Consider the following 27,119-nt stretch of genomic DNA (forward strand, 5'->3'; position numbering starts at 1 on the left):
TGATGATGAAATCAAACAAGTAAGCCCGGCTCTTGTTCCTGTCCCCTGAGCGCTCCAACGGTCTGACCTCTCTCATGAGGCTGTAGACCGAACATAGTAGACTTACTTGTTTAATTTAATCATCATTGAACAACATGCAGTGGCTTGGGGGGTGCTGATGGGGGGAGGGTACCGAGGAGTATTATGTATTTGTCTTTGCTCAGTCTGACTGTGTGGGCCTGGCGGGGTGGATGGCAACTATTCTTATTGTATAGTTAACCATGGTTTCGATTGAACTGTATTAGTTGGGTTGGTTACTGCCTTGATTAATTAGCACCTGTATTTCGCCTCGCCATGCTAGCATCGCGCTTGTGTGGGTGCTAGCAATCAGCCAATCCTATAGGGGCTGGAAGCTATAGTGAACTTCGACTGGTCAATAGCGCTGCGATGTCGTGGAGTATTTGCATACAGTTCCGCTTTCCTCATTTTACGTCCCGCCTTGTTCACTCTCCCTCGCCCATGCTCACATCACTCAATGTTCTGTCACCGACTTTGCTTCTCTCTCATTGAAAATGAATGAATTCTGTTGTTTCATCCCCCCTATCAGAACCAGTTAACACCCGAGGTGTTAAGAATACCTGGCGTGGATGACACGGCAGTGGCTGCTTTCCTCAGGTATAACACTTGACTCTTTGATAGGCCCTTTGCTCAGTAAGACTTTGCTCATTTATGCAGCATATATACATGTCTTGATGTTTCAAGTTTCAGATGTGTAAAATATTGCGCTTAATCAAAGGATTAGAGAGTAATGTAATTCCTAGCTCGGGAGCATCAGGTGAGCTCTGCTGGTCGAACTGCATTTCTGCTCTCAATGTGGTGCCTAAAGGATTCTAAAGACTTTTCTAAGTAGGCCATAGTAGTAGCCTTCTGTACCTTGCACCAAGCAAAGTCCCATAAGACCTTGATTTATAATACAATACATTTTGGTCCTTGCTTCTAGTCAATAGACATGGAAATTATAATTTTAGCAGACCATTCATTTTATGACGTTCGGTGTCCTCCGCAAGAGGGGGGGTACCAGTACGGATTTGACCAATGAGACCCGCATTATGTAAATGAGCTAAGAGGGAATCATGTAGTTAGTAAACGCATTCTCCTACAGCGGGCTAGCAGAAGTATATTGCAGAACCACAGTGATACGGACAACTGGATTGAAAATCATTGAAGGAAACGTTCGCTTTTTATTGTCTTTACCATTTACCAACTCTTCATGGCTGTTTGATCGCAAAGAAAACGTTTCGTTGCAACATTCAGATGTGTTCTCTTTGACGCGAAAGCGGATATTTTACACTTTCCCGGAGTCTGAGAGAAGACGCGTTGTAGGCGTTCAAAATGAAGTACAAAGTAAGTGGCTCGCCTCAATGCAATGCAATGAAATTACTTCTCCAGAAATTCTCTGTGATGAGAGTGTAATGAATGTATTGGGTTTGTCACCATAACCTAGCGTAACAACAATATTTTGGCTCTTCTAGAATAAACTTTATTGGAAAAAGTCATAACAGTTTTTAACCACAAAGCAATGTTCCATAGAGTGAATACAATAGCAATCATCAAGTTAACGTTTCTTTGAAGATAAACAGAGCGTTGAAATGATGGACTGGTTATGTCAATGGATTCTGTAACATTACATTGTTGTAACAACATAGTTGTAACAATGTTACACCGTTGTGTCAATATTTTGTTGTAACAAAGTTACATAAGTAGATTGCATTCAGCCCACCGCAGACTTGGGCTGTCAACGCAGAGATGATATTCTGTGGTCTACTCTTGGTTCGGTCTTTGGTCTCCACAAGTCATACAAGTCATATTGTGAACTAAATCGGCATACATATAGGTCCCGTTACTTTCTCTGTGCGTAGGCTATGTGGGATTTAAAGCCACACTATATAACTAACGCAGTGACGTTTGGATCGCGGGAAATGAATAGCAGCTGCCTATCTAAGAATTCTCTCCTATGCTTATTCTGAAGGGTGGGTAATGATTTATTATGGGGCAATCAAATGACCATGCGTTGACAGTGAACGCCATTGTACCTTCATCACGGGTAATAAATAATTGCATCGACTCAGGTTACTTAGTAGCACTTAAAGGATACTTTGGCGCATTCATTCTCTCGCTGCGTTCTCTCCCTGCTGCCCATTCGACCTTGCCTGTAGCATTGTTTGGGAAATACATTTTGTTTACACTCAAGGACTGACGAACAAACGAGACATTCAGTGAAGTGGATTTAACCTTTCTACTTTGAGGGTGTGACCTGTGAGTCCAAGCACTGACATCATATGTGTTCAATTCTGCCTTGTATGCTGGATTGGCCTCAGCCTGTTGTAACATGCAACCCAGTCATAATTCATAAATGTTTCTAGAACTTAGCCTATTCACGATTTTTTTTTAAAGCTGCTTAGATTGTATAAATCAATAGACTGCACTGTCCATGAGCTCTGTAAAGTAAGGAGTAACTGAGATTGTGCTGGCAATCAGGGCCAGTGTCAGCATCAACATAAAACCCTGCCTTGAAGGCATGGGGCTGTCTGTCTCTCAAATCTCAAGCCAAGGAAACCTGTTCTCTGTATAGTTCTATTCCGTTCATTCACCATTAACACTGGCACTGTCTGGAGCGTATGGGAAGATCCACTTCCTACTATGGTATGAGGTTCACAGATCTTCTTGAATGGAATGCTTTTGTCTACTTCACACTATCTGGGGAATGTAGGGCACTTGGCAAGAGAGCTGGCAAACCGTTATTACACTGGCCGTGCTGTTTGGATTCCTCTATGGTACTGTACTTACTGAAATAACCACCCATGTGCTTTCCCAGCTAAGTGTTATTTCACTCCATCCTCTTTTCTTCTCTATTGGAGACATGTGCTTGGGTCTGAAGTCTGTCATAATACCATATTAGAAAAGCCAGAACTCACAGCTCTCTCTCTCGCAAAGCTGTGTAGTAGTTCCCTGGTGATTCAGTAGTATCAAGAGCCAATGACTTCAGTGTAAAGTTAACACAATGCTGTAGAGGCTTGGTTTGGCCTTAATCATGGTGAAAAGCCCCCAAATCTAGATTAGTAGTAGATGATCACTCACTTGGCTGAATTCCACTTCACACTTCTGAGCGCCCGGCACATGCAGGCTTTCCCCAAGGGCCTAGTGATTGCGTCGTCATGTGTGCTATGTGTGTTTGCGGCATGCCTATGTACAGTATGTTGCATTATTGGTCTGTTCTTCTAACCTGGTTTCCTCATTCCTAGAGTAATATAGGGTTTTATACAATGGGTGGGTCTAATCCTGAATGCTGATTGGTTAAAACCGCATTCCAGCTATCCACAAGCTATCTAGAGTAATATGGGGCTGTGTAGGTCAGGGATACAGGGTTTGTTATCAGGCCCTGTTGGGCTTGGATCGGTATGATGCCAGCCATACCCTCTGATGCAGCAGACCTGTCCTCTCCCCACTCTCCCACTTCTGTCTGAAAGAGCTTAGCAATAACACAGTCAGCCTGACACAACCAACACCATTCTGCGATAACCTTGCTGTATTACGCAACAGTGCAGGGAAAGGGCGGATGCACACCAGGCTGGGATAGGTCAGTCGCGGACTGACCTATCCCTTCCCAGGTTGTGTCCTAAATGGCACCCTATTCCCTTTGAAATGCACCACATAGTGAATAGGGTGCACATTTGGGACGTAGCCATAATGTATTTGCTCTCTGCTCCTGAGTCAGCCACTTAGGTTTACAGTTTATAGCCTGCGTCTTGTGATGTAGCACACTTTATTTCAGTTAAATATTTACAGGAAGTTTTATGTCCTCTCTATCAGATGTCCCTATACGCTCTTACTGAGGGTGAATTATTCATAGCGCTGAAGTTAAGTATTAAGTATTAAATTAATCCTGGATGTGTCCCAAATGGTACCCTATTCCCTATATAGTAGTGATGCACCGATATGACATTTTTGGCCGATATCCGATATTTTCCTTGCCAAAAACCCAGATACCGATAACCGATATTTACAATTTTAGCGGCCTTTTAAGCATTCTAGTACAGATAAATAGTTAACACACACATGGACGCAGCGATCTAAGGCACTGCATCTCAGTGCAAGAGGCGTCACTACAGTCCCTGGTTCGAATCCAGGCTGTATCACATCCGGCCGTGATTGGGAGTCCCATAGTGCGGCGCACAATTGGCCCAACCAGGCCGTCATTGTAAATAAGAATTTGTTCTTAACTGACTTGCCTAGTTAAATAAAGGTTACACACACACACCACACTGACCAAAACGTTATTTTGTTGGCATTTACTTATGTCCCCATTACCAGTAAAACATAATCAAAACCTATTTCTTTCACTTACTTGCTGTGGTGTTTTGTTGTTCATTTGTTCAGTCGTTTCATTCTCAACCAGGATTTATATGGAACGCCGTTTGGGTCTTTGCGTGTCAAAAAAGATGCACTATTTGATGTATCTTTATCGAGAGTTTGGGACTATAAGGTTCTAGCTGCATTTTTGTCAAAATGTAGTTTGTCAAGATGTAGCCTTTTTCTGTTCAATGTTCTCTACCTATATAGTACTCTAAAAACCAAAATTAATGTTGTTGAGTTCAAAAGAATACAGATTAAAATTGCTGACACAAATCAAACCAACGAGGGTTCGGAACTTTGAAGTAAATTATCTCAGAATCATCTTTTTGCAGATAGAACCTTATAGTCCCAAACTCTCGATGCAGTCCACTACTTGTGACTGGCCCCTGGTCAAAAGTAGCACACTATATAGTAGGGATGCACGATAAATCGGTGAACATATTGGAATCGGCCGGTATTAGCTAAAAATGGCAACATCGGTATCGGCCGATGTCTAGTTTAACGCCCCGATGTGCAAAACCGATGTCAAAGCTGATGTGCATACCTATATAATGTACGTACATGATGTAATGACGCCACGTAAAATGTTGTGCTATACGTGCAACACAGCATCCCTAAACTAACCCACAATGTCTGCTGTGTGGATCCAGCAGTCATTTGAAAGAGTAACAAAATTTCAGCGAGACAACTCAAAGGCGAAATCCATTAAAGCCAAGATAATGGAATTAATTGCCCTTGACAATCAACCGTTCTCTGTCGTGGGTGATGTTGGCTTTCACCGACTGGTCGAGCACCGCGACACACTGCCAAGTGCGCTATTTTTCAGATGTTGCCCTACCGAAGTTACACAGTAATGGCTTCACTGCTATTAGCTTCACAATATACATACTATGGAACGCCGTTTGGGTCTTTGCGTGTCAAAAAAGACACAGTAGCACTGTCAAAGCTGTACAAAAAAGTCTGCAAACAAGCAAACACCGGCCACGAACAATGTGTTCACAATACCGCGTTGGTAATAAAACATAATTTGTTTGAATGCAACTTCTGGGGTAGCTAGCTTTAGCTTGGTACCTAGCTGGCACCAATACAACAGCCTGAAAACAATGACCAGTAGAACCTGCAGTCATTTTCATTATTCTTAGCAATGATTTAGGAATCCTTGTGGGTAAGTATTAGCAAGGTTGCCACTTGTTGTTCGCCTATTGAAATGGAACTTCAGTTCATGAAAATAAATAGCTAGTCAGCAACTTAACCCTGTTGCCCAAAGCTAACATTATAACCAGCCAGCTAGCTTCATCTGGCTAGTGAGGCTCGACCGCACCGGGGTATGTGTTGTGAAGCTAGCCACAATAAGGATTAGGCACAATAGTGGAATTTGCGGTTTGCCTTCAAAATAAAAGTATGTCATTGACAGTAATGCAAATGAATACAAATAGTAGAATTATGCCATACCTGTATTTTGAAGGCTAACCGCAAAGTCCACTATTGTGGCTTATCCTTATTGTGGCTAGCTTCACATAGATGGGTCCGACCACCATTAATCAAATAAGAACTGTCTTATAAATTAGGGTTATTTTAGATGATGACACCTAGCTATATAGTTAGCTAGCTAACTATAGCTACTGAAACAGATGTTGTGTTATTTTACACGTCAAATAGTGTTAATTTTTTTTGTGCCCCGTATCACTGAATGCAAGGGAAGCCAGTGAGCATTTGGCATCCCTTGATTAAAAAAATATACAAGAATAGCCAATCAGCGTTGAGCTAAACTGAGTGAGCTCAAATGTGAATGGTCCTGGCACAAACAAAAAAGTATAAATGGAATCAGATCACATCAATCAGATCACATCAATCCAGGCTGTATCACACCTGGCCGTGATTGGGAGTCCTATAGGACAGCGCACAATTGGCACAGCGTCATCCGGTTTTGGCCGGGGTAGGCCGTCATTGTAAATAAGAATTTGTTCTTAACTGACTTGCCTAGTTAAATAAAGGTTACAAAAGCCAAACGTCATTGACAGAACAAAACTCTTGTTGTGTTGTTGTCCTCCGTGGGCTCCGTGGGCTCTCTGTACTGGCCAGTGATTATAACAACGATTCTGATCCAACCATAAATTCATACATTGTGCCTCTGGCATGAGCGGATGGAAGTTCAATATGTAGCTATATGTATTATACTAATGTTAACTAGCTAATCGTTGCCCATGAAAGGAAGTTAGGCTAGCGAGCAAGCATTTTAGCCAGGTAGCCTAGGACAACAAAAACTAAAAGCGTGTATTGTATGTCATAGACCGTTTCGGCAACATGAAAGAGAGGAGGATGGCATTGACGTTGTTTTTTCTACTTACGCACACACACACAGCTGTGTTTACACACACACATATGCTATTTAGCTTATGTTGATTGGACTAAATCTTTTTCGGAATCTTTTAGTTGTCACTGTATTAGACTAAGCATAGGTGATTTGATGATGTTGAAGTTGAAATGGTGCTGGAATAGTGGAGGCAGCTCCTGTTTTCTTTGCGACTTGCAGTAACTCTAGTGTTTTAAATCAAAAGTTGTGTAAACATTAACTTGCTTGACCATGCTGTAGGTTATGTAACTGTTTGTTACATGCAATATGCTTTGTGGACTCCACCGGACAGATGTTGCTCCCCGGTTTTGTGATGAAACAAAGGTGTTGTTGAATTTATTCAGCCACTCACTGTGTCTTCTTATTGTCTCGACCTTGGGCCTATATATGACGGTGACAAGGCATATGAACTAAGAGGTTATAGAGCCAACAACGCAATTATCACAACACAGGTTGTAATATGGCTTTTTTTCCTGATTTAGCTTCCCCGTTGATTTTACCTACACACCGCTACTGGTCGGTGTATCCGGCAGTAGCCTTTGTCTGTGACATCAGAGATGTTTTCCAACAGGTGGGCAGGTGTGAGGGGAAGGGCTTGGTTTCCATAGGTCCTCTAATGCACGTAATCCCCCCAGGACGAGTCTGTACAGACAGAGACTTCTGGCTGCCTCACTGACTAAGTGAGTAGGGTTAAGGGATTCATAACACGGAAACAGGGGGGGGGGGGGGGGGGGGGGTTTGTATGACAGAGAGAATGAGAGAGCGAGAGAGCGAGAGAGAATGTAATGTTTACTGTTAATTTCTGATTATTTATTTAACTTTTGTTTATTTAAATTTAATTTGCTTTGGCAATGTAAACATATGTTTCCCATGCTAATAAAGCACATTTTAATTTAATTGCGAGAGCGCGAGAGAGTTTGAATGATGTGGCCCTTGGCATTTAAGGGTGTTACGACACAGATTTTCTTTTCTGGGACGAGAGGAAAGGAGACCCTTTCCCACCTTATACAAAACACACTGACATATACACAGTACACACCCATCCCATAGTCTTACACCATCCACCCCCTTTTCACTGGTTCTTTTGAGACTTACATAACCGTGGCAGAAATAGCTCCAAAACCAGTGAAGAGTGATTAGGTGAACCAAAGTTCTTCTGGGCTGTGTTTTTTTTTCTGTCTCTCTCTTTTTTTACGGTCTCAGGTTCCAGGCAGTGGTCCAAAGAGAGTGGGGCGGAGAAGAGCGGAGAAAAAACATTGTTCAGCGAGAGAGTGATTGAGGAGGGAGGAGGGGGGTTTCTAATATTGAAAGAAAATGAAAGAAATAGGAAATGGGTAGGCGGAGGGAGTGTAAATAGAGTTGGGTGTATATAGGGATGGGGGTGGGGTGGGGGGTGGGGTCAAGGAGCTTCCTATGAGAAAAAACATTCTGGAGGAATGTGCAATTGTGCATGGAGGAAAGGTTAGTTAAAAGATGCACTTGATTGTTTCAAGGTGCCTCCTCTCATTGGCTACAAGGGTTGTCCCCTGCCAGGGGGCATACCAAGAGTTCACAGTCTTTTCAGTGTGTGTGTGTGGTGTGTGTGTGTGGCATTGTGCAGAAAGAGCTCTTCTCCCTTAAGAATGCCAAGCATTTCACAGGGTGATCCTTTCAGAGGTAGTCTAGCTAGCAAGGCCCCTGTCAGCTTAGTTCATCCCTGTGGAGATTGGACAGCCATTAGGGTGTTTCCCAAATGGCTCCCTGTTCCCTGTATAGTGCACTACTTTTGACCAGAGCACTATAGGCCCAGATGCCATATTCACAAAGCGCCGTCATGTAGGAGTGCTGATCTAGAATTAGGTCCCCGCTCTTATTACTTATGACTTACAAGGCAAAACTGATCCTAGATCAGTACTCCTACTCTGAGACGCTTTGTGAATATGGGCCCTGGTCAAAAGTAGTGCACTATATAGAGAATAGGGAGCCATTTGTGACTCTGTCTTGATGTCAAACTACAAGGACCATGTCAGCTGCGAACACGGGGGTCCAGCCATGGGGGTCCACCCTGCTGGCATTCTTCAATCTCAGCTTTCACAGCACAATGCCTTGTATACAGTTTTAATATTGCAGATAGATTTTGGGTTCTATCAAATTAGTTGTTTGCATAATTTCTACTCGTTTAACTTGGCAAACAAGCAAATATCTTGTTTTTTCACAGAGTAAATGCTCTGGTCCGTTTATGGCGGAGGAGGATGTTTTATATTTTTGTGACCTCTGAGGAGTGTGAAATTGATCGGACAGTGTGAAGTGAATCTAGAGCTCGTTTTCTGTTTCTATGTAAAGCCATGAATTGTGGTCCTGTAGAGATACCATAAACTTATCGTACGTCTTAGCCAATAGCTTTGAAGGATTATGTCTCCAAGGGTAACAGGGATACACTCACATCCCCTCCATCCCCCTTGGCATCTACTACACCCCCCTTTCCTCTCAATAGTACCCCCTCCCGCTCCAGAGCTGAGACCTATCTTTGAACACATGAATACCGTAACATTAGTTGAGAGTAGAAATAGCTCTGGCATGACTTGCAATTATGTCAAGGACTGCATTACACAATATACTACTAGGCTAAGCCCTTCCGGAGAAGGCCATTCAATACACATTTGAAAGAATATACTCCAGTGTAACTTTCTTATCTTGTTTTCTGTAGTAGAGGGTGTCTTTTGACTACGTGTCCAGACAGAAAGAGAGCAAGGCAGCTGGTGTTGTCATGAGATGACTAGGCAAGGTGGGTCCTGGTCTGACTGCAGTAGATCCCTCAGTACTGCTGCAGGTTAAAGAAGGAGTGGGGAGTAAACGGAGAGGAGAGCGGTGGACATCGAGTTACCTCAATATGACAATAAAACCTAACACTAATGAACTGAGGGCTGGCCAAAGGGTCTGGAAGACGTTTGTTTTACGTAATAGGCTGTCTGACTCAACTCTGTGATTTGGGTCAGTGGAGCTATTTAGATGTTGTTTTACTTGTCATTCTGGCCCTGCCCACAACATACAGCTTTCATCTGGACTTTTACTGCTGTCTTGGTTAAACGTTGGTTTGGTGAAAGTTGTGAAATACCTGATACATCAAATTGGAAGGGTTCTATCAACCATAGAAGATTTGACCTTTGATATGTGAAAAGATCTCATGGTAGTCATAAAGGTGCCGAAGGAGATGGCCGCCGTTTTATGATCCAGTAACCAATTGTGCTATTGTGTATGTTTTTTTTGCGTTATTTGTAACTTATTTTGGACATAATGTTTCTGCCACCGTGTCTTATGACCGAAAAGAGCTTCTTGATATCAGGGCAGTGATTACTCACCCTGTACTGGGGGAATTCTTCTTCTTCAACGAGTCGGGACGGGAATGATTTACTCCAGACACCCGACAAGGCTCTCATCCCCATCATTCGCAGGAGGAAAAGATGGAGATATCGTGGACGACGGTCCAAGTGCCTTGTAAGGATCCGTCGCTGAGAGGGTAATCTACCTTTACCATCGGTCCTATTAGCCAACATACAATCAATCGATAATAAAATAGACGAACTATGAGCACGTATATCCTACCAACAGGACATTAAAAACTGTAATACCTTATGTTTCACCGAGTCGTGGCTGAAGGACAATGTTATTAACATACAGCTGACGGGTTTTAAGCTTTTTCGGCAGGATAGAACAACGGCCTCTGGTAAGACAAGGGGTGGCGGTCTATGTATATTTGTAAACAACAGCTGGTGCACGAAATCTAAGGAAGTCTCAAGGTTTTGCTCACCTGAGGTAGAGTAACTAATGGTAAGCTGTAGACCACACTATTTACCAAGAGAGTTTACATCTATATTTTTTTTATAGCTGTCTATAAACCACCGCAGACTGATGCTGGCGCTAAGACCGCACTCAATGAGCTGTATACGGCCATAAGCAAACAGGAAAACGCTCATCCAGAGGTGGCGCTCCTAGTGGCAGGGGCTTTAATGCAGGGAAACTCAAATCAGTTTTACCTAATTTTTATCAGCATGTTAAATGTGCAACCAGAGGGAAAAAACTCTAGACCACCTTTACTCCACACACAGAGACATGTACAAAGCTCTCCCTCACCCTCCATTTGGCAAATCTGACCATCATTCTATCCTCCTGATTCCTGCTTACATGCAAAAATGAAAGCAGGAAGAACCAGTGACTCGGTCAATAAGAAAGTGGTCAGATGAAGCAGATGCTAAGCTACAGGACTGTTTTGCTAGCACAGACTGGAATATGTTCCGGGATTCTTCCAATGTCATTGAGGAGTACACCACATCAGTCATTGGCTTCATCAATACGTGCATTGATGATGTTATCCCCACAGTGACCGTACGTATATAACCCAACCAGAAGCCACGGATTACAGGCAACATCCGCACTGAGCTAAAGGGTAAAGTTGCCGCTTTCAAGGAGCGGGACTCTAACTCGGAAGCTTATAAGAAATCCCGCTATGCCCTCCGACGAACCATCAAACAAACTAAGATTGAATCGTACTACACTGACTCCGACGCTCGTCGGATGTGGCAGGGCTTGCAAGCTATTACAGAATACAAAGGGAAGCACAGCCACGAGCTGCCCAATGACACGAATCTACCAGACAAGCTAAATTACATCTATGCTCGCTTTGAGGCAAGTAACACTGAAACATGCAGGAGAGCACTAGCTGTTCCGGACGACTGTGTGATCAAGCTCTCCGTAGCCGATGTGAGTAAGACCTTTAAACAGGTCAATATTCACAAGAACACAGGGCCAGACAGATTACCACGACGTGTACTGCGAGCATGTGCTGACCAACTGGCAAGTGTCTTCACTGACATGTTCAACCTGTCCCTGACTGAGTCTGTAATACCTACATGTTTCAAGCAGACCACCATAGTCCCTGTGACCAAGAACACTAAGATAACCAGCCTAAATGACTACCGACCCGTGGCACTCACGTCTGTAGCCATGAAGTGCTTTGAAAAGCTAGTCATGGCTCATATCAACACCATTATCCCAGAAACCCTAGACCCACTTCAATTTGCATACCTCCCCAACAGGTCCACAGATGATGCAATCTCTATTGCACTCCACACTGCCCTCTCCCACCTGGACAAAAGGAACACCTATGTGAGAATGTTATTCATTGACTACAGTTCAGCGTTCAACACCATAGTGCCCTCAACGCTCATCACTAAGCTAAGGACCCTGGGACTAAACACCTCCCTCTGCAACTGGATCCTGGACTTCCTGATGGGCCGCCCCCAGGTGGTAAGGGTAGAGAACAACACATCCGCCACGCTGATTCTCAACACGGGGGCCCTCAGGGGTGTGTGCTCAGTCCCCTCCTGCACTCCCTGTTCACTCATGAATGCATGGCCAGGCACGACTCCAACACCATCATCAAGTTGGCTGATCACCGACAAGACAGCCTATAGGGAGGAGGTCAGAGACCTGGCTGTGTGGTTCCAGGACAACAACCTCTCCCTCAACGTGATCAAGACAAAGGAGATGATTGTGGACTACAGGAAAAGGAGGGCCGAGCACGCTCCCATTCTCATCGACAGGGCTGTAGTGGAACAGGTTGAGAGCTTCAAGTTCCTTGGTGTCCACATCACATCAAAAAACTGTCATGGTCCAAACACACTAAGACAGTCACGAGGAGGGCACAACAAAGCCTATTCCCCCTCCGGAGACTGAAAAGATTTGGCATGGCTGCACCATCAAGATCATCCTGACTGGTTGCATCACAGCCTGGTATGGCAACTGTTCGGCCTCCGACCGCAAAGCACTACAGAGGGTAGTGCGTACGGCCCAGTACATTACCGGGGCCAAGCTTCCTGCCATCCAGGACCTCTATATCAGGCAGTGTCAGAGGAAGGCCCTAAAAATTGTCAAAGACTTCAGCCACCCTAGTCATAGACTGGTCTCTCTGCCACCGCATGGCAAGCGGTACCGGAGCTCCAATTCTAGGTCCAAGAGGCTTCTAAACAGCTTCTACCCCCAAGCCATAAGACTCCTGAACAGCTAATCAAATGGCTACCCAGACCCCTCTTTTACTCTGCTGCTACTCTCTGCTGCTATAATCTATGCATAGTCACTTTAACTCTGCCTACATGTACATATTAACTCAATTACCTCGACTAACCGGTGCCCCCGCATATTGACTCTGTACCGGTACCCCCTGTATATAGCCTCGCTTGTTATTTTACTGCTGCTGTTTAATTATTTCTTACTTTTATTTAAAAAATTTACTTAAAACTTATTTTAATTTTTTTCTTAACTTCTTAAAGCATTGTTGGTTAAGGGCTTGTAAATATTTTTGAATTTCGCGCTCTGCCTTTTCAGCGGAATGTTGTCGAGCCATAAGAAGTTGTTAAGGGCTTGTAAGTAAGCATTTCACTGTAAGGTGTATTCGGAGCATGTGACATTTCTTCTGAAACTTGACCCACAGGCTGTATTAACTGAGACTTCAGTTTGGTGCTAGAAGACATCTTTCCAAAATATCAAGGTGAAATGTATGGCATGTGGTTAGTCCCAGCATGCATTGCAGTTAGACACAACATGGAATATCATATCCTGTTTAAGGTACAGTTGCCATGCTGTTATGTGTGGGGATGGTGGGGTGGGGATTTCAGTGATAGTATCGCTAGGTGTCATGACCCTTTGTGTGGCGGAATAGTGTGAATCACAGATGAGAGGAGGAAGTTGGTGGGTGACATCTACAGTATACTCGGGCTGGAGTCCCTCATATCTTGACTATACAGAATACAGTATGTTTGGCTGTGGTTAATCTGTTTTGCTTCAGCTTTCGAAGAAAGATGCAACTCAATTGACTCTTCAGTATCATGACTGTGGCTGGACTGACCTCTCATAGACTATTGACTTAGTTTGACAGAGATGCTAGCTTCAGCCTGGGGTGTGTCATTTATCTATTATCTCAATATTGTTAGTTCAAACACTGCTCTATCGCCACACCGAACTAAAAAATAACTTTGTCTTTGGGGATAAAGTACCATATAAAACCATTAAGTATGCCTCGTTGGACTTTTGACGATAATTCGGCAGCCTCTGCCGCTCTCTCGGTGCGTTGCGGGTAATGCACGCCTTTTCATGGAGCGCGCCAGAGCAGTTCTTCCACTGTTGGGAGGAATGGCAATGCATATTAATATATGTTAGTTGCATGCAAATAAAGGTTGCTTTTCTACCACTCTCAAAACGGAAGCACAATCATGGACTTCGATTCATAGGTGAAGGACTGTTATGCCTGAAATCGACCCAAAAACAATGAGGAAGTCTGCTGCAGTGTTGAGAGCGGTTGTACGAAACCAATCAGTACGCCAAACAACATTCTTAACAGTATGAACCAATCAATGTGCCAAGCAAAGTTCTTAACCGTATGAACCAATCAGTACGCCAAGCAAAGTTCTTAACCGTATGAACCAATCAGTATGCCAAGCAAAGTTCTTAACAGTATGAACCGATTAATGTGCCAAGCAAAGTTCTTAACCGTATGAACCAATCAGTACGCCAAGCAAAGTTCTTAACCGTATGAACCAATCAATACGCCAAGCAACGTTCTTAACAGTATGAACCAATCAATGTGCCAAGCAAAGTTCTTAACCGTATGAACCAATCAGTACGCCAAGCAAAGTTCTTAACTGTATGAACCAATCAGTACGCCAAGCAAAGTTCTTAACTGTATGAACCAATCAGTACGCCAAGCAAAGTTCTTAACCGTATGAACCAATCAGTACGCCAAGCAAAGTTTTTAACTGTGCATTCCCGCTCTTAATTTCTATTTAGTTCGACTCCCATAAATTCGACGTCTGAACTGTGCGTTATTTTGTTATTGTATTTTTATTAGCACCCCCATTAGCTGTTGTGAAAGCAGCAGCTACTCTTCCTGGGGTCCACACAAAACATGAAACATGACATAATACAGAACAATAACAGACAATAACAGCTCAAGGACAGAGCTACATACATTTAAAATGTATATATAAATACAAAAGGTTCTGTACTGACAAGACACTGAGAAGACAGAGATACCTATACCATAGGCCTACAGTCACATCTACCAATTTCATGCGTACATACATATATATCAGTTGACATATACATACAAGTTATTTAGGTCAGATAGAGGAAGGGCATCTGCACTGTAGTCTGTAACTGGACTGTAGTATTGATTCACTACTGTAGTCTGTAACTGGACAGTTGTATTGATTCACTACTGTAGTCTGTAACTGGACTGTAGTATTGATTCACTACTGTAGTCTGTAACTGGACAGTTGTATTGATTCACTACTGTAGTCTGTAACTGGACAGTTGTATTGATTCACTACTATAGTCTGTAACTGGACAGTTGTATTGATTCACTACTGTAGTCTGTAACTGGACAGTTGTATTGATTCACTACTGTAGTCTGTAACTGGACAGTTGTATTGATTCAGTACTGTAGTCTGTAACTGGACAGTTGTATTGATTCACTACTGTAATCTGTAACTGGACAATTGTATTGATTCACTACTGTAGTCTGTAACTGGACTGTAGTATTGATTCACTACTGTAGTCTGTAACTGGACAGTTGTATTGATTCACTACTGTAGTCTGTAACTGGACAGTTGTATTGATTCACTACTGTAGTCTGTAACTGGACTGTAGTATTGATTCACTACTCTAGTCTGTAACTGGACTGTAGTTTTGATTCACTACTGTAGTCTGTAACTGGACTGTAGTATTGATTCACTGCTGTAGTCTGTAACTGGACTGTAGTATTGATTCACTACTGTAGTCTGTAACTGGACAGTTGTATTGATTCACTACTGTAGTCTGTAACTGGACAGTTGTATTGATTCACTACTGTAGTCTGTAACTGGACTGTAGTTTTGATTCACTACTGTAGTCTGTAACTGGACTGTAGTTTTGATTCACTACTGTAGTCTGTAACTGGACAGTTGTATTGATTCACTACTGTAGTCTGTAACTGGACAGTTGTATTGATTCACTACTGTAGTCTGTAACTGGACTGTAGTATTGATTCACTACTGTAGTCTGTAACTGGACAGTTGTATTGATTCACTACTGTAGTCTGTAACTGGACAGTTGTATTGATTCACTACTGTAGTCTGTAACTGGACAGTTGTATTGATTCAGTACTGTAGTCTGTAACTGGACAGTTGTATTGATTCACTACTGTAGTCTGTAACTGGACAGTTGTATTGATTCACTACTGTAGTCTGTAACTGGGCTGTAGTATTGATTCACTACTGTAGTCTGTAACTGGACAGTTGTATTGATTCACTACTGTAGTCTGTAACTGGACAGTTGTATTGATTCACTACTGTAGTCTGTAACTGGACTGTAGTATTGATTCACTACTCTAGTCTGTAACTGGACTGTAGTTTTGATTCACTACTGTAGTCTGTAACTGGACTGTAGTATTGATTCACTGCTGTAGTCTGTAACTGGACTGTAGTATTGATTCACTACTGTAGTCTGTAACTGGACAGTTGTATTGATTCACTACTGTAGTCTGTAACTGGACAGTTGTATTGATTCACTACTGTAGTCTGTAACTGGACTGTAGTTTTGATTCACTACTGTAGTCTGTAACTGGACTGTAGTATTGATTCACTACTGTAGTCTGTAACTGGACAGTTGTATTGATTCACTACTGTAGTCTGTAACTGGACAGTTGTATTGATTCACTACTGTAGTCTGTAACTGGACTGTAGTTTTGATTCACTACTGTAGTCTGTAACTGGACTGTAGTTTTGATTCACTACTGTAGTCTGTAACTGGACTGTAGTATTGATTCACTACTGTAGTCTGTAACTGGACTGTAGTTTTGATTCACTACTGTAGTCTGTAACTGGACTGTAGTTTTGATTCACTACTGTAGTCTGTAACTGGACTGTAGTATTGATTCACTACTGTAGTCTGTAACTGGACTGTAGTTTTGATTCACTACTGTAGTCTGTAACTGGACTGTAGTATTGATTCACTACTGTAGTCTGTACCTGGACAGTTGTATTGATTCACTACTGTAGTCTGTAACTGGACAGTTGTATTGATTCACTACTGTAGTCTGTAACTGGACTGTAGTTTTGATTCACTACTGTAGTCTGTAACTGGACTGTAGTATTGATTCACTACTGTAGTCTGTAACTGGACTGTAGTTTTGATTCACTACTGTAGTCTGTAACTGGACTGTAGTATTGATTCACTACTGTAGTCTGTAACTGGACTGTAGTTTTGATTCACTACTGTAGTCTGTAACTGGACTGTAGTTTTGATTCACTACTGTAGTCTGTAACTGGACAGTAGTATTGATTTACTACTGTACTATAGTCTGTAACTGGACTGTAGCATTGATTCACTACTGTACTCTGTAACTGGACAGTAATATTGATTCACGACAGTAGTATTGATTCACTAATGTAGTCTGTAACTGGACTGTAGTATTGAATCACTACTGTAGTCTGTAACTGGACTGTAGTATTGATTCACTACTGTACTGTCTGTATACACGTGGCATCATACACTAATGCAAGGGGAAAGGAAACGTGGCATGCCATGATAGATGGTTGGTAATGCCTACATACAGACTGGTAGGTTTGTAGGCTACATTAGAAATGTTAAAGTCTAAATTGTGAGGTGGTATAGCCCTTACTGGCATTAAGAGAATCTGAGAATCTCAGGACGTGAGGTTTTACCCAGTCTCCCTGTGTAATTATGTTATTACAAGCACATTGGCTCGCGTTTAAACAGCCTTAGTAATCAGAGGGTCAGCAGTGTGCTCTAGGATCGGTCCAAATGAAGAAATTACCATGATCTCTGAACTTCCTTCCAGTCCCACTAGTCTGTTTTATCTAGAACCCTTCACAAGGCCCATTTATTCGCATTGCATCCCAAATGGCACCATGTTCCCTGTATAGTGCACTACTTTTGACCAGAACCCTATGTGCCCTGGTCAAAAGTAGTGCACTATATAGGGAATATGGTGCCATTTGGGACACAGCCTTGAACTGGCTCTCACCCTCAGCCTCAGCAGCAGGGTACACTCAGAGGAACAGGCCGTTCATAGTCATCAGGTCCTCATTACCGTCATTACTATAATTATTTTCTATATTTACCTATGGTAATGAGGCCAAATGAGATGTGCTGGTTCACCCGTTCTTATGCAGTATGTGCCACCATCACCCCCGGGCGCACGTGTTACAGTGGGCTGGCCCTAATTTTCACACTGGGGTTGGGGTATCACATCTGAACTTCATGGGAACATCGTGATGTTCTCACAGTTCTCACAGTTGGGGGGGGGGGGGGGCACTTGTTGTTGGGACTTGGGAGATCATTGTCTCTTTAAATGTAGCTAACCCTGCGTTCATAACTAAGTTGGAAGGTGGTATATACCACATATGATTGGGAAAAAGCCCCTTGAATGCCCCTCCAAATGGTAATTACTATTGGGAAACGTCTATCATCCCTGAGCTCCGACTTCTCCCACATGCTGACCTCTGACATCACCTACTAAGGAAATTACCTTGATTAGAGCATTTTTGGCAATTAAACGCAACAACAAAACATTATTTATATAAAGCTATCTATTAACATGTTTTTTGAACACTATTATTTGTTAACAAGTATGATAGCTGCACTTTTAGTTTATGGTTGACACAGCATGTTGGCCATTAGCCATTCCGGCGTTTCTCAACGAGTTCGAAAGCACGTAAATGCCTCCAACTGGTATTTACAACTTCACAACGGGTCATTTCCACCATCCCACTTGGTTATGAACGCAGCATAGGGCTGCTGCTCCCTCCTTCCCATTGCCTTGGGACACAGATCTGTGCTGCGGTGTGGTCGTGGTGGTGAAGTTGGCTGCGGCAGAGGGGGAATTTGGACTGTCGTATTTGTGAGCTCATATACCCAAAGCCACCTTCATTAGGTTGATGTGTACTCTGTAGGCTGAGCCAGAACCACCCAGTGAGCCCTTCCTGAACACTTATTGACTGGGAGGAAAGCTGGGGCCCCGTTCAGTGGTAACGTTACGTAAGGGCTTTTTATTTTCGGTTGGTCAGCAACTCAGTATACGTGTTCCCACACTCAAATGAGAGAACTTTTATTTGTGCTTCGGCGAGACACACCACTGAAAAATACCCCTGTTGATATAGAAGTGTGTGAGTCATAGAACACTCCAGAATGAATGGAAAAGTGTTAGGTCTAAGTTAAGGGGAATGAAAGGGGCTAGACGTGTGTGTGTGTGTGTGTGTGTGTGTGTGTGTGTGTGTGTGTGTGTGTGTGTGTGTGTGTGTGTGTGTGTGTGTGTGTGTGTGTGTGTGTGTGTGTGTGTGTGTGTGTGTGTGTGTGTGTGTGTGTTTGCGTGCGTGCGTGCGTGTGTGTTCCAGCCGTCTGGATAGCTCAACGTAGCACTATTCCGCACTTTCTATTGACAACAGCATGAGGCCAAGGCTATATATCACTAGCCAGATGTAGCTAGCCAAGGACAGAGAAACGTGAGGCACATCTCCAACTAGGTCATGTCAGGGTTCTTTCACTTCAGTCATTAGCGTACGTGTCTCTAGACACACAAACTGTTTCTGTGTGTGTTTACTTCTTATCTTAAAAGTCGTATCTTAAGTACTGGTGCTGGATAGTAACTCATTATCAGTTTGTGATGAAGCCACCTGCCAAGCGACGGACACAGTCAACACACTGAAGAATGTTTGTTGTAGATACCTGGTGGGAAACCTAGGTGATTCATTATCTCTCTCCAACTCTAGTAAACCTTGGTCACCCTGTGTTACCATGCCATTAGGGACGTTAGGTAAGGGAAGGACCAGAAAGCCGCTGGTCATGGTTGGTGTCATGAGAGGCGGTGTAATGCCTCTCTCACCAAGCTACTTAACAGCTAGTTTAAAGATAACTACCAAGTTCCAGTAATCCTGTTGGTTCTCATCATGTAGAGTAAGGCTACGTTGCAGCCTAGGAGCCGGGGCCTCCCAGCCCTCTGATAAATGGCAAACACGTGTTTACTGGAGGATAAGCAGCCAGCTGAGTCACCTCGTTATGACTAACCAATGTTTATGCCGGGGATATATGTACACATGCGCTGATTGGTCGGTCACACCTGCTCCAATTACAGATCAGTAGTAGTAGTGTGAATTTGTGTGAGTGGGTGTATGTTTCACCCTGTTCTCTGTGTTCCAGGTGATGTGTGTTAGTTAGGCCTAGTGTTTGTCACGGCATTTCTCCACACGCTCACTCACCCAGTTGTCAGACCTCCTAAGAAGTCTGACCTTTGAGTTTATTCACTGTCAGTAAGCAGTGATGACTGCTGATGACAGACTGTATATGTTGGATTTGTGCTACTCTATTAATGTACCCTGTGGTGCTTCAGACCTGCAAAAAAACTCAAGTGTGATTGTGTTTGCAATGTGTGTGAGGCTGTGCTGTTGACACTTGGGCTGCACTGAAAATGTGTTGTATTTCCTCACCATCAAAAACACAATCAAAAAGTCCTCTATCCATCATTTTTGGAATTTCCGATGCTCCCTGACTGTCTAGCTTTCATTTGGGTGATTAGCGAGCTGGAAACAGTCAAGAAACTGTATGAATGTATGTCCATTATCATTCTACACAGGTTGGATTTGATTTTAGTAATTTTATATTCATTAGTAGATATTTTTATTTTTATTATTTATTCAAACCACCCGCAGTGTCACGATCGTTATATGGTGGAAGAGAGGAGGACCAAGGCGCAGCGTGATAACAATACATTCTTCTTTTAATTAAGCGAAACAAAGAACACTATACAAACTATACAAACAACAAACGAACGAACGTGACGCTATAAACAAATAGTGCTGACACAAACACTACACATAGACATAGACAAACCACACATACAACATAGAATGCCCACTCAGATCACACACTGACCAAACAAAACATAAAACATACAAAGCAAACTATGGTCAGGGCGTGACACGCAGGCCGGATTTGATCCCCTCACGGGCCATAAGTTTGACACCCATACAGTAGAGGAAACTGAATGCTGGCAGTCAGAGATGAACACTAGCAGACTGGGTGGTTTGGAAGTGTTGTGATTAGTGGAGCGTTTTTCATCGGCGTCTCACGGCTCTTATCTTCACACTCTCAGAGCTTAGCTGAGCAAAGCTCTCTCACTGTGTGTGTAATTGTTTGTGTTTGTGCTAAAATGAACTGTCTGGTCATTTGTGTTGGCAGATGATTGCATTAATCTGTGTAATTAGTGGAAGATCAACAGTCTGCAAAGTATGATGTTGTTATCATGTCTGTTATGGCAGTGACCTCAAACAAATGATACCTCTCCAGTTCTCCTCACCCAGTAAATATTAAAATGCACCGTGAACACCACTGTAGCCAAGAGTTTACATATAGAACTGCTGTCTCAGCAATGGACCAAACCTTCATCCATAGATGAAATTGGATTTATGTAGATTCGTATTAGGGGTTAACAAGGCAGTTCATACTCAAAATAATCAGCATTTATTTATCTTCCTCCTTCTTATAAAACAGTAATACGGTAATAGAACAGATCCTCTCCCATTGGCCAGCAGCATGCCGTGACATTAAGGTGTCAAGTAGAAGCGGAGCTTGTGCAGGCAAGCAGCCGGGTGGCAGGGGGTAATTGTGCCTGTAATTGTGCAGTGAGTGTTGGTGGCTCTGACAGAGCACTGACACCACGGTTAGTGAAGCCAGATGCCCAGTGAGAGATAAAGATTCCACCGGTCTAGTAAAGGTTCACATGGGAACACTGTGAATCAGAGTGGGTGGGAAAAAGGAAAAGGCCATGGAACGGTCGGGGAACATTCAGGGAACGGTCAGGCTGAGAGGAAGGCTTCCTGAGTGACAGAGCAAATGGTCCGATAACGTGTGCTTGAGAGGGCGAGAGAAAGAAAGAGTGTGTGTGAGAGAGGGGACAGCCTGAATTCTTAAATGAGAGGTAATATGCAGGAACAGCATACAAGTGTTCCCTAAAAACTGCCTATATGTTTTTGTATTCTATTCATTGCTCTGTAGAACGAGCTGTTTGTTACTGCAATGAATGGTCTTGTACTGTATCAGATTTGGTGTCAGATTTTATGCCCAGCCCAACCCAGCTAAGTCTTCTCTGGTGTCATTGCGAGTGAAAAGCAGAAGCACAGTGTGTAAAGCAGACTGACTGAATTAAGATCCCGTGTGGCTCAGTTGGTAGAGCATGGCGCTTGCAACGCCAGGGTTGTGGGTTCATTCCCCACGGGGGGACCAGGATGAATATGTATGAACTTTCCAATTTGTAAGTCGCTCTGGATAAGAGCGTCTGCTAAATGACTTAAATGTAAATGTAAGAAAAGCACATCTAAAATGAACAGTAAGTCTGGTGGACTTGTGTTACACGGTGACCTCAATCCCAACAGTCCCTCTGTGGCAGTTTATCTCTGGTTGGGATGTGATGATGAGAATCATTTTTGTGGTTGTGTGTTGAGATAGTAATACCACTGCAGTGGCTTTACTAGCACAGAGGATATCTATATGATGTATTTATTTTGCTCTATACTGTATGTCCGTTTGCTCAGATGGATGTGTTTACCAAGGCAATTTGGGCTAAGTGCTTGTCCCCTATAGACACAATAGTGGGGGTTTCGTATCTCAAGTGCTATGGTTGGGAACCATTACCCTTAACCACTGCACACCAATCAACCAGTTGGGTAACCGTGCCCTGGAGCACACACAGCAAGGAATGAGAAAATCCTATCAAGTTCAAATCAGTCAAGAAAACATCTGGCATGGGACCTAATAGAATTTTGCATGGTAACTGTAAGTTGCACATTGAACAGTTGTGACAGTTCACCGTAAGACTTACTGTACATAACAACCCCATGGACTAGAACAGTGGTCCCAAACTGTGGGGAGCGCTCCCTCAGGGCGGCGCGAGGGGTTGGCAGGCCCACCCCCCACCCCCCAAACCCACCCCCCCCATAAAAACGTACTTTTGAAAGTTGTAATAGTAGAGGTGCAATGTCGAAATTGGATAGTGCATCATCAGTTCCCCTTGTCGTGTTAGTCATTGTATACCTTGGAGAGCTACTGTATTTATAACTTGACATAAATGTCCAGATCAACTAGCCCATGCCAGCTAATGTTTTTTATTTAGGTTTTTTAGCCCATAGATATTGTTGTAATTAGTCACTCAAATATCACATGAATATACATTAGACATGGCAAAATGTATAGAATTGTAAGGAAATGTGCGTTAAAACTGCAACATTTTCTTTGCACCCAATGACAAAATGTGTACAATTGCAGGAAATAAGCTTTAAACCTGCAAAATTCTCTCTACTAACAAGAGGAGTATGAACAGTGCTTGTGCCCATAGAAATATGAGCTCCCGAGTGGCGCAGGGGTCTAAGGCACTGCATCTCAGTGCAAGATGTGTCACTATAGTACCTGGTTCGAATCCAGACTGTATCACATCTGGCCGTGATTGGGAGTCCCATAGGGCGGCGCACAATTGGCCCAGCGTCATCTGGAGTAAGCAGTCATTGTAAATAAGAATTTGTTCTTAACTGACTTGCCTGGTTGAATAAAAAATGTAATAATAGGTGTGTGTGTGCAGGGGGGGTGTGGGATGTTCCCCAATGCTGGAAGAGGGGCCCAGAGTGAAAAAGTTTGGGAACCCCTGGACTAGAATACCATAATTTTACATGTGTTAGATAGGCTTAAGGTAATGTTCACTACATGTGCTCAAGCCCGTAGACGTGTTGCTAAAAGCAGTGACGGGCTAAAACTAGGCTATAAACTCATCTGTTTGTTGCTAGATGCTCACTGTAGACTAGCATATAGTCCAACCTACAGTCTTTTTCTTTAAGCAGTGACAGGCTAAAAGACTATAAACTATATGTTGCTAAATGTAGACTGACTTCCTCTCTTCTCTCTGTAGAACCTGATGGCCAAGGCGTTGTACGACAACGTCCCGGAGTCCCCGGAGGAGTTGGCCTTCCGGAAGGGAGACATCCTAACGATCATTGAGCAGAACACGGGCGGCCTTGAGGGCTGGTGGCTCTGCTCGCTGCATGGGCGCCAGGGTATCGCCCCCGGCAACCGCCTCAAGCTGCTGATTGGTCCCATGTTCGACACCCAGTCCCCGGCCGCCCAATCGTCACCTACGGGCTCAGCCTACCAGCAGAAGGTGGGCGTGTCGTCGTCCCAGGGGCTGTACCAGGTGCCGCCCTCCCAGAGCCCGGGTCAGCAGGGCATCTACCAGGTGCCTCCAGGGCAGGATGTCTACCAGGTCCCTCCACAGAGGAGCGCCCTGGCTGCAGACAACACCCCCAGCAAGGTAAGAGACCTGGAGAGACAGAGGGTTGGGGGGAGACAGAGAGAGAGACAGAGAGAGACAGAGAGAGAGACAGAGAGACAGAGAGACAGAGAGAGAGAGAGAGAGAGAGAGAGAGAGAGAGAGAGAGAGAGAGAGAGAGAGAGAGAGAGAGATACTGCTCAGCTAAAGCTGGTCCCCTGACCTGATAATCCCAGGGTTCTGGGATTATCAAAGGGGATTGGAAACCCCATAAACACCAGCAGACACAGGAGACATTAAATACTACAGGGCTTGGAGCTTTACAGTTTAAACCATGGGCTGTTCTGTTCTCCTGCACCTCACTGGCCTCAGACCTGTCTTATGAGAGTCATTACACAGACATAGTCACAGGCCAGAGGGATTGCAGGGCTGCAAATGTAAATGAAATGTGGACAGGGTGTGCCCTGATGTTAGTTCACCACAGAACAGGTCAGTGTTTTTATGCATTGAGAGAGCAAGACTCCCATTTGGCTTATTTATGTGTTGGCGAGCTAGGGCCAGGGTAGGGCCAGGGAAGCCACAGAAGGGCACTGAACGGGGCACAACTCATGGAAAAGCAAACAGTGCAGCACCAGATGCCTGTACTTAGGTCTCTGCACTCAAATACAATACTCAGGTCACAGACAACAACCAAGCCCAGTGCAAATGGATTCACCAGTTGTCCATATGTCTATTTATGTTCCATGCGGTACAGTATAGCTGTGTATTTCTGTAGTGTAATAACCTATACGCTACAGTATATCAATAAAAGCACATAAATACATACAGTGCATTCGGAAAAGTATTCAGACTCCTTGACTTTTTCCACATTTTGTTACGTAACAGCCCTATTCTAAAATTGATTTTAAAAAAATTTAAAAAATACAAATATCATCAGTCTACACACAATACCCCATAACGACAAAGCAAAAACAGGTTTTTAGACATTTTAGAAAAAATTTGTAAATAAATAAATATAAATAAATAAATACATTTAAAAAATATAATAGTAGTATTCAGACCCTTTACTCAGTACTTTGTTGAAGCACCTTTGGCAGCGATTACAGCCTCGAGTCTTCTTGGGTATAACTATACAAGCTTGGCACACCTGTATTTGGGAGTTTTTCCTATTCTTCTCTGCAGATCCTCTCAAGCTCTGTCAGGTTGGATTGGGAGCGTCGCTGCACAACTATTTTCAGGTCTCTCGAGAGATTTTTGATCAGGTTCAAGTCCGGGCTCTGGCTGGGCCACTCAAGGACATTTAGAAACTTGTCCAGAAGCCTCTCCTGCGTTGTCTTGGCTGTGTGCTTAGTGTCATTGTCTTGTTGGAAGGTGAACCTTCGCCCCAGTCTGAGGTCCTGAGCGTTCTGGAGCAGATTTTCATCAAGGATCTCTCTGTACTTTGCTCCGTTCATCTTTCCCTTGATCCTGACTAGTTTCACAGTCCCTGCCGAAGAAAAACATCCCCACAGCATCATGCTGCCACCACCATGCTTCACCGTAGGGATGGTGCCAGGTTTCCTCCAGACGGGACGCTTGGCATTCAGTCCAAAGAGTTCAATCTTGGTTTCATCAGACCAGATAATCTTGTTTCTCATGGTCTGAGAGTCTTTAGGGGCCTTTTGGCAAACTCCAAACAGGCTGTCATGTGCCTTTTACTGAGGTGTGGCTTCCATCTGGCCACTCTACCATAAAGGCCTGATTGGTAGAGTGCTGCAGAGATGGTTGTCCTTCTCGAAGGTAAAAAAAAACAACGTTTTTTGCTTTGTCATTATGGGGTATTGTGTGTAGATTGATGAGGATTTAAAATAAGAATAAAGAATAAATCAAATCAAATCAAACTTTATTTGTCACATGCGCCGAATACAACAAGTGTAGACTTTACTGTGAAATGCTTACGAGTTAAGGAAATATATACCAAGTAGATTAAAATAAAAAGTAAAAATAAAAAGTAACACAATAAGAATAACGAGGCTATATACAGGGGGTACCATACCGAGTCAGTGTGCAGGGGTACAGGTTAGTTGAGGTAATCTGTACATATAGGTGGAGGTGAAGTGACTATGCATAGATAATAAACAGCGAGTAGCAGCAGTGTACAAACAGGGGGGGGGGTCAATGTAAATTGTCCAGTGGCGATTTTATGAAATGTTCAGCAGTCTTATGGCTTGGGGGTAGAAGCTGTTGAGTAGGTCCTAGATTTGGCGCTCTGGTACCGCTTACCGTGCGGTAGCAGAGAAAACAGTCTATAACTTGTGACGGTAGTCTCTGACAATTTTATGGGCTTTCCTCTGATACCGCCTCCCAGTGATGTACTGGGCCGTTCGCACTACCTTCTGTAGCGCTTTACGGTCAGAAGGCTGTAACGTAACAAAATGTGGGAAAAGTTAAGGGGTCTGAATACTTTCCGAATGCACTGTATCTGGCTGTTTCTCTGAGGTAGTTTCCAAGCAGTTTCACATCGCGTTTAAAACATTTAAAAAATAATTACAACATATGGAAGTCAATGGAAAGGGAGTGGCGGAGGTACATCACTGGAAGTTATGTCAAATATATATATATTTTCTTGTTTATTCAAAATCTTCAAAAACTGGATAAGACACTCTATTCCATCCCTTTAGGGGAGAGAAATTAATTATAACCTGGTGGTATTTCTTCTATCCGGGGGTATTTTCAACAGGAAGGCATGAGTTAACAGAGACGTTCCCAAACTACGGTGTGTGTTTGTGGGGTAAATAGGGAGCAGGCGCCTGAAGCTTAGCAATGCGTCCCAAATGGCACCCTATTCCATTTATAGTGCACTACTTTTGACCAGGGCCCATGGTCAAAAGTAGTGCACTATGTAGGGAATAGGGTGCCGTTTGGGATACACATTCGGAGCCAGGAATGGAGCTGCGATAAGCCAGTCAGCCAATCAGGAGGCACCAGGGGGCTGAGCAAGAGACTCAGAGAACAGAGACACTAGCTCAGAACAGAAAGGCCTGTCAATCAATCCCA

At 43.4% G+C, this 27,119-nt stretch overlaps 1 protein-coding gene across 1 annotated transcript in view; it reads left to right on the forward strand.

Annotated features, from left to right (window-relative positions):
* Positions 1-1,153: 1,153 nt before the first annotated feature.
* LOC120027354 (enhancer of filamentation 1-like) overlaps positions 1,154-27,119 on the forward strand; it is a 44,023-nt gene continuing 18,057 nt past the window's right edge. Inside the window, exons 1-2 of the mRNA XM_038972268.1 lie at positions 1,154-1,383; positions 23,727-24,125. Coding sequence (XP_038828196.1) covers positions 1,372-1,383; positions 23,727-24,125 — 411 coding nt within the window. The 5' untranslated portion in view covers positions 1,154-1,371. The remainder of the gene's footprint in view (positions 1,384-23,726; positions 24,126-27,119) is intronic.

The sequence above is a fragment of the Salvelinus namaycush genome, chromosome 32, assembly GCF_016432855.1.
Source record: "Salvelinus namaycush isolate Seneca chromosome 32, SaNama_1.0, whole genome shotgun sequence".
NCBI classification, from domain to species: domain Eukaryota; kingdom Metazoa; phylum Chordata; class Actinopteri; order Salmoniformes; family Salmonidae; genus Salvelinus; species Salvelinus namaycush.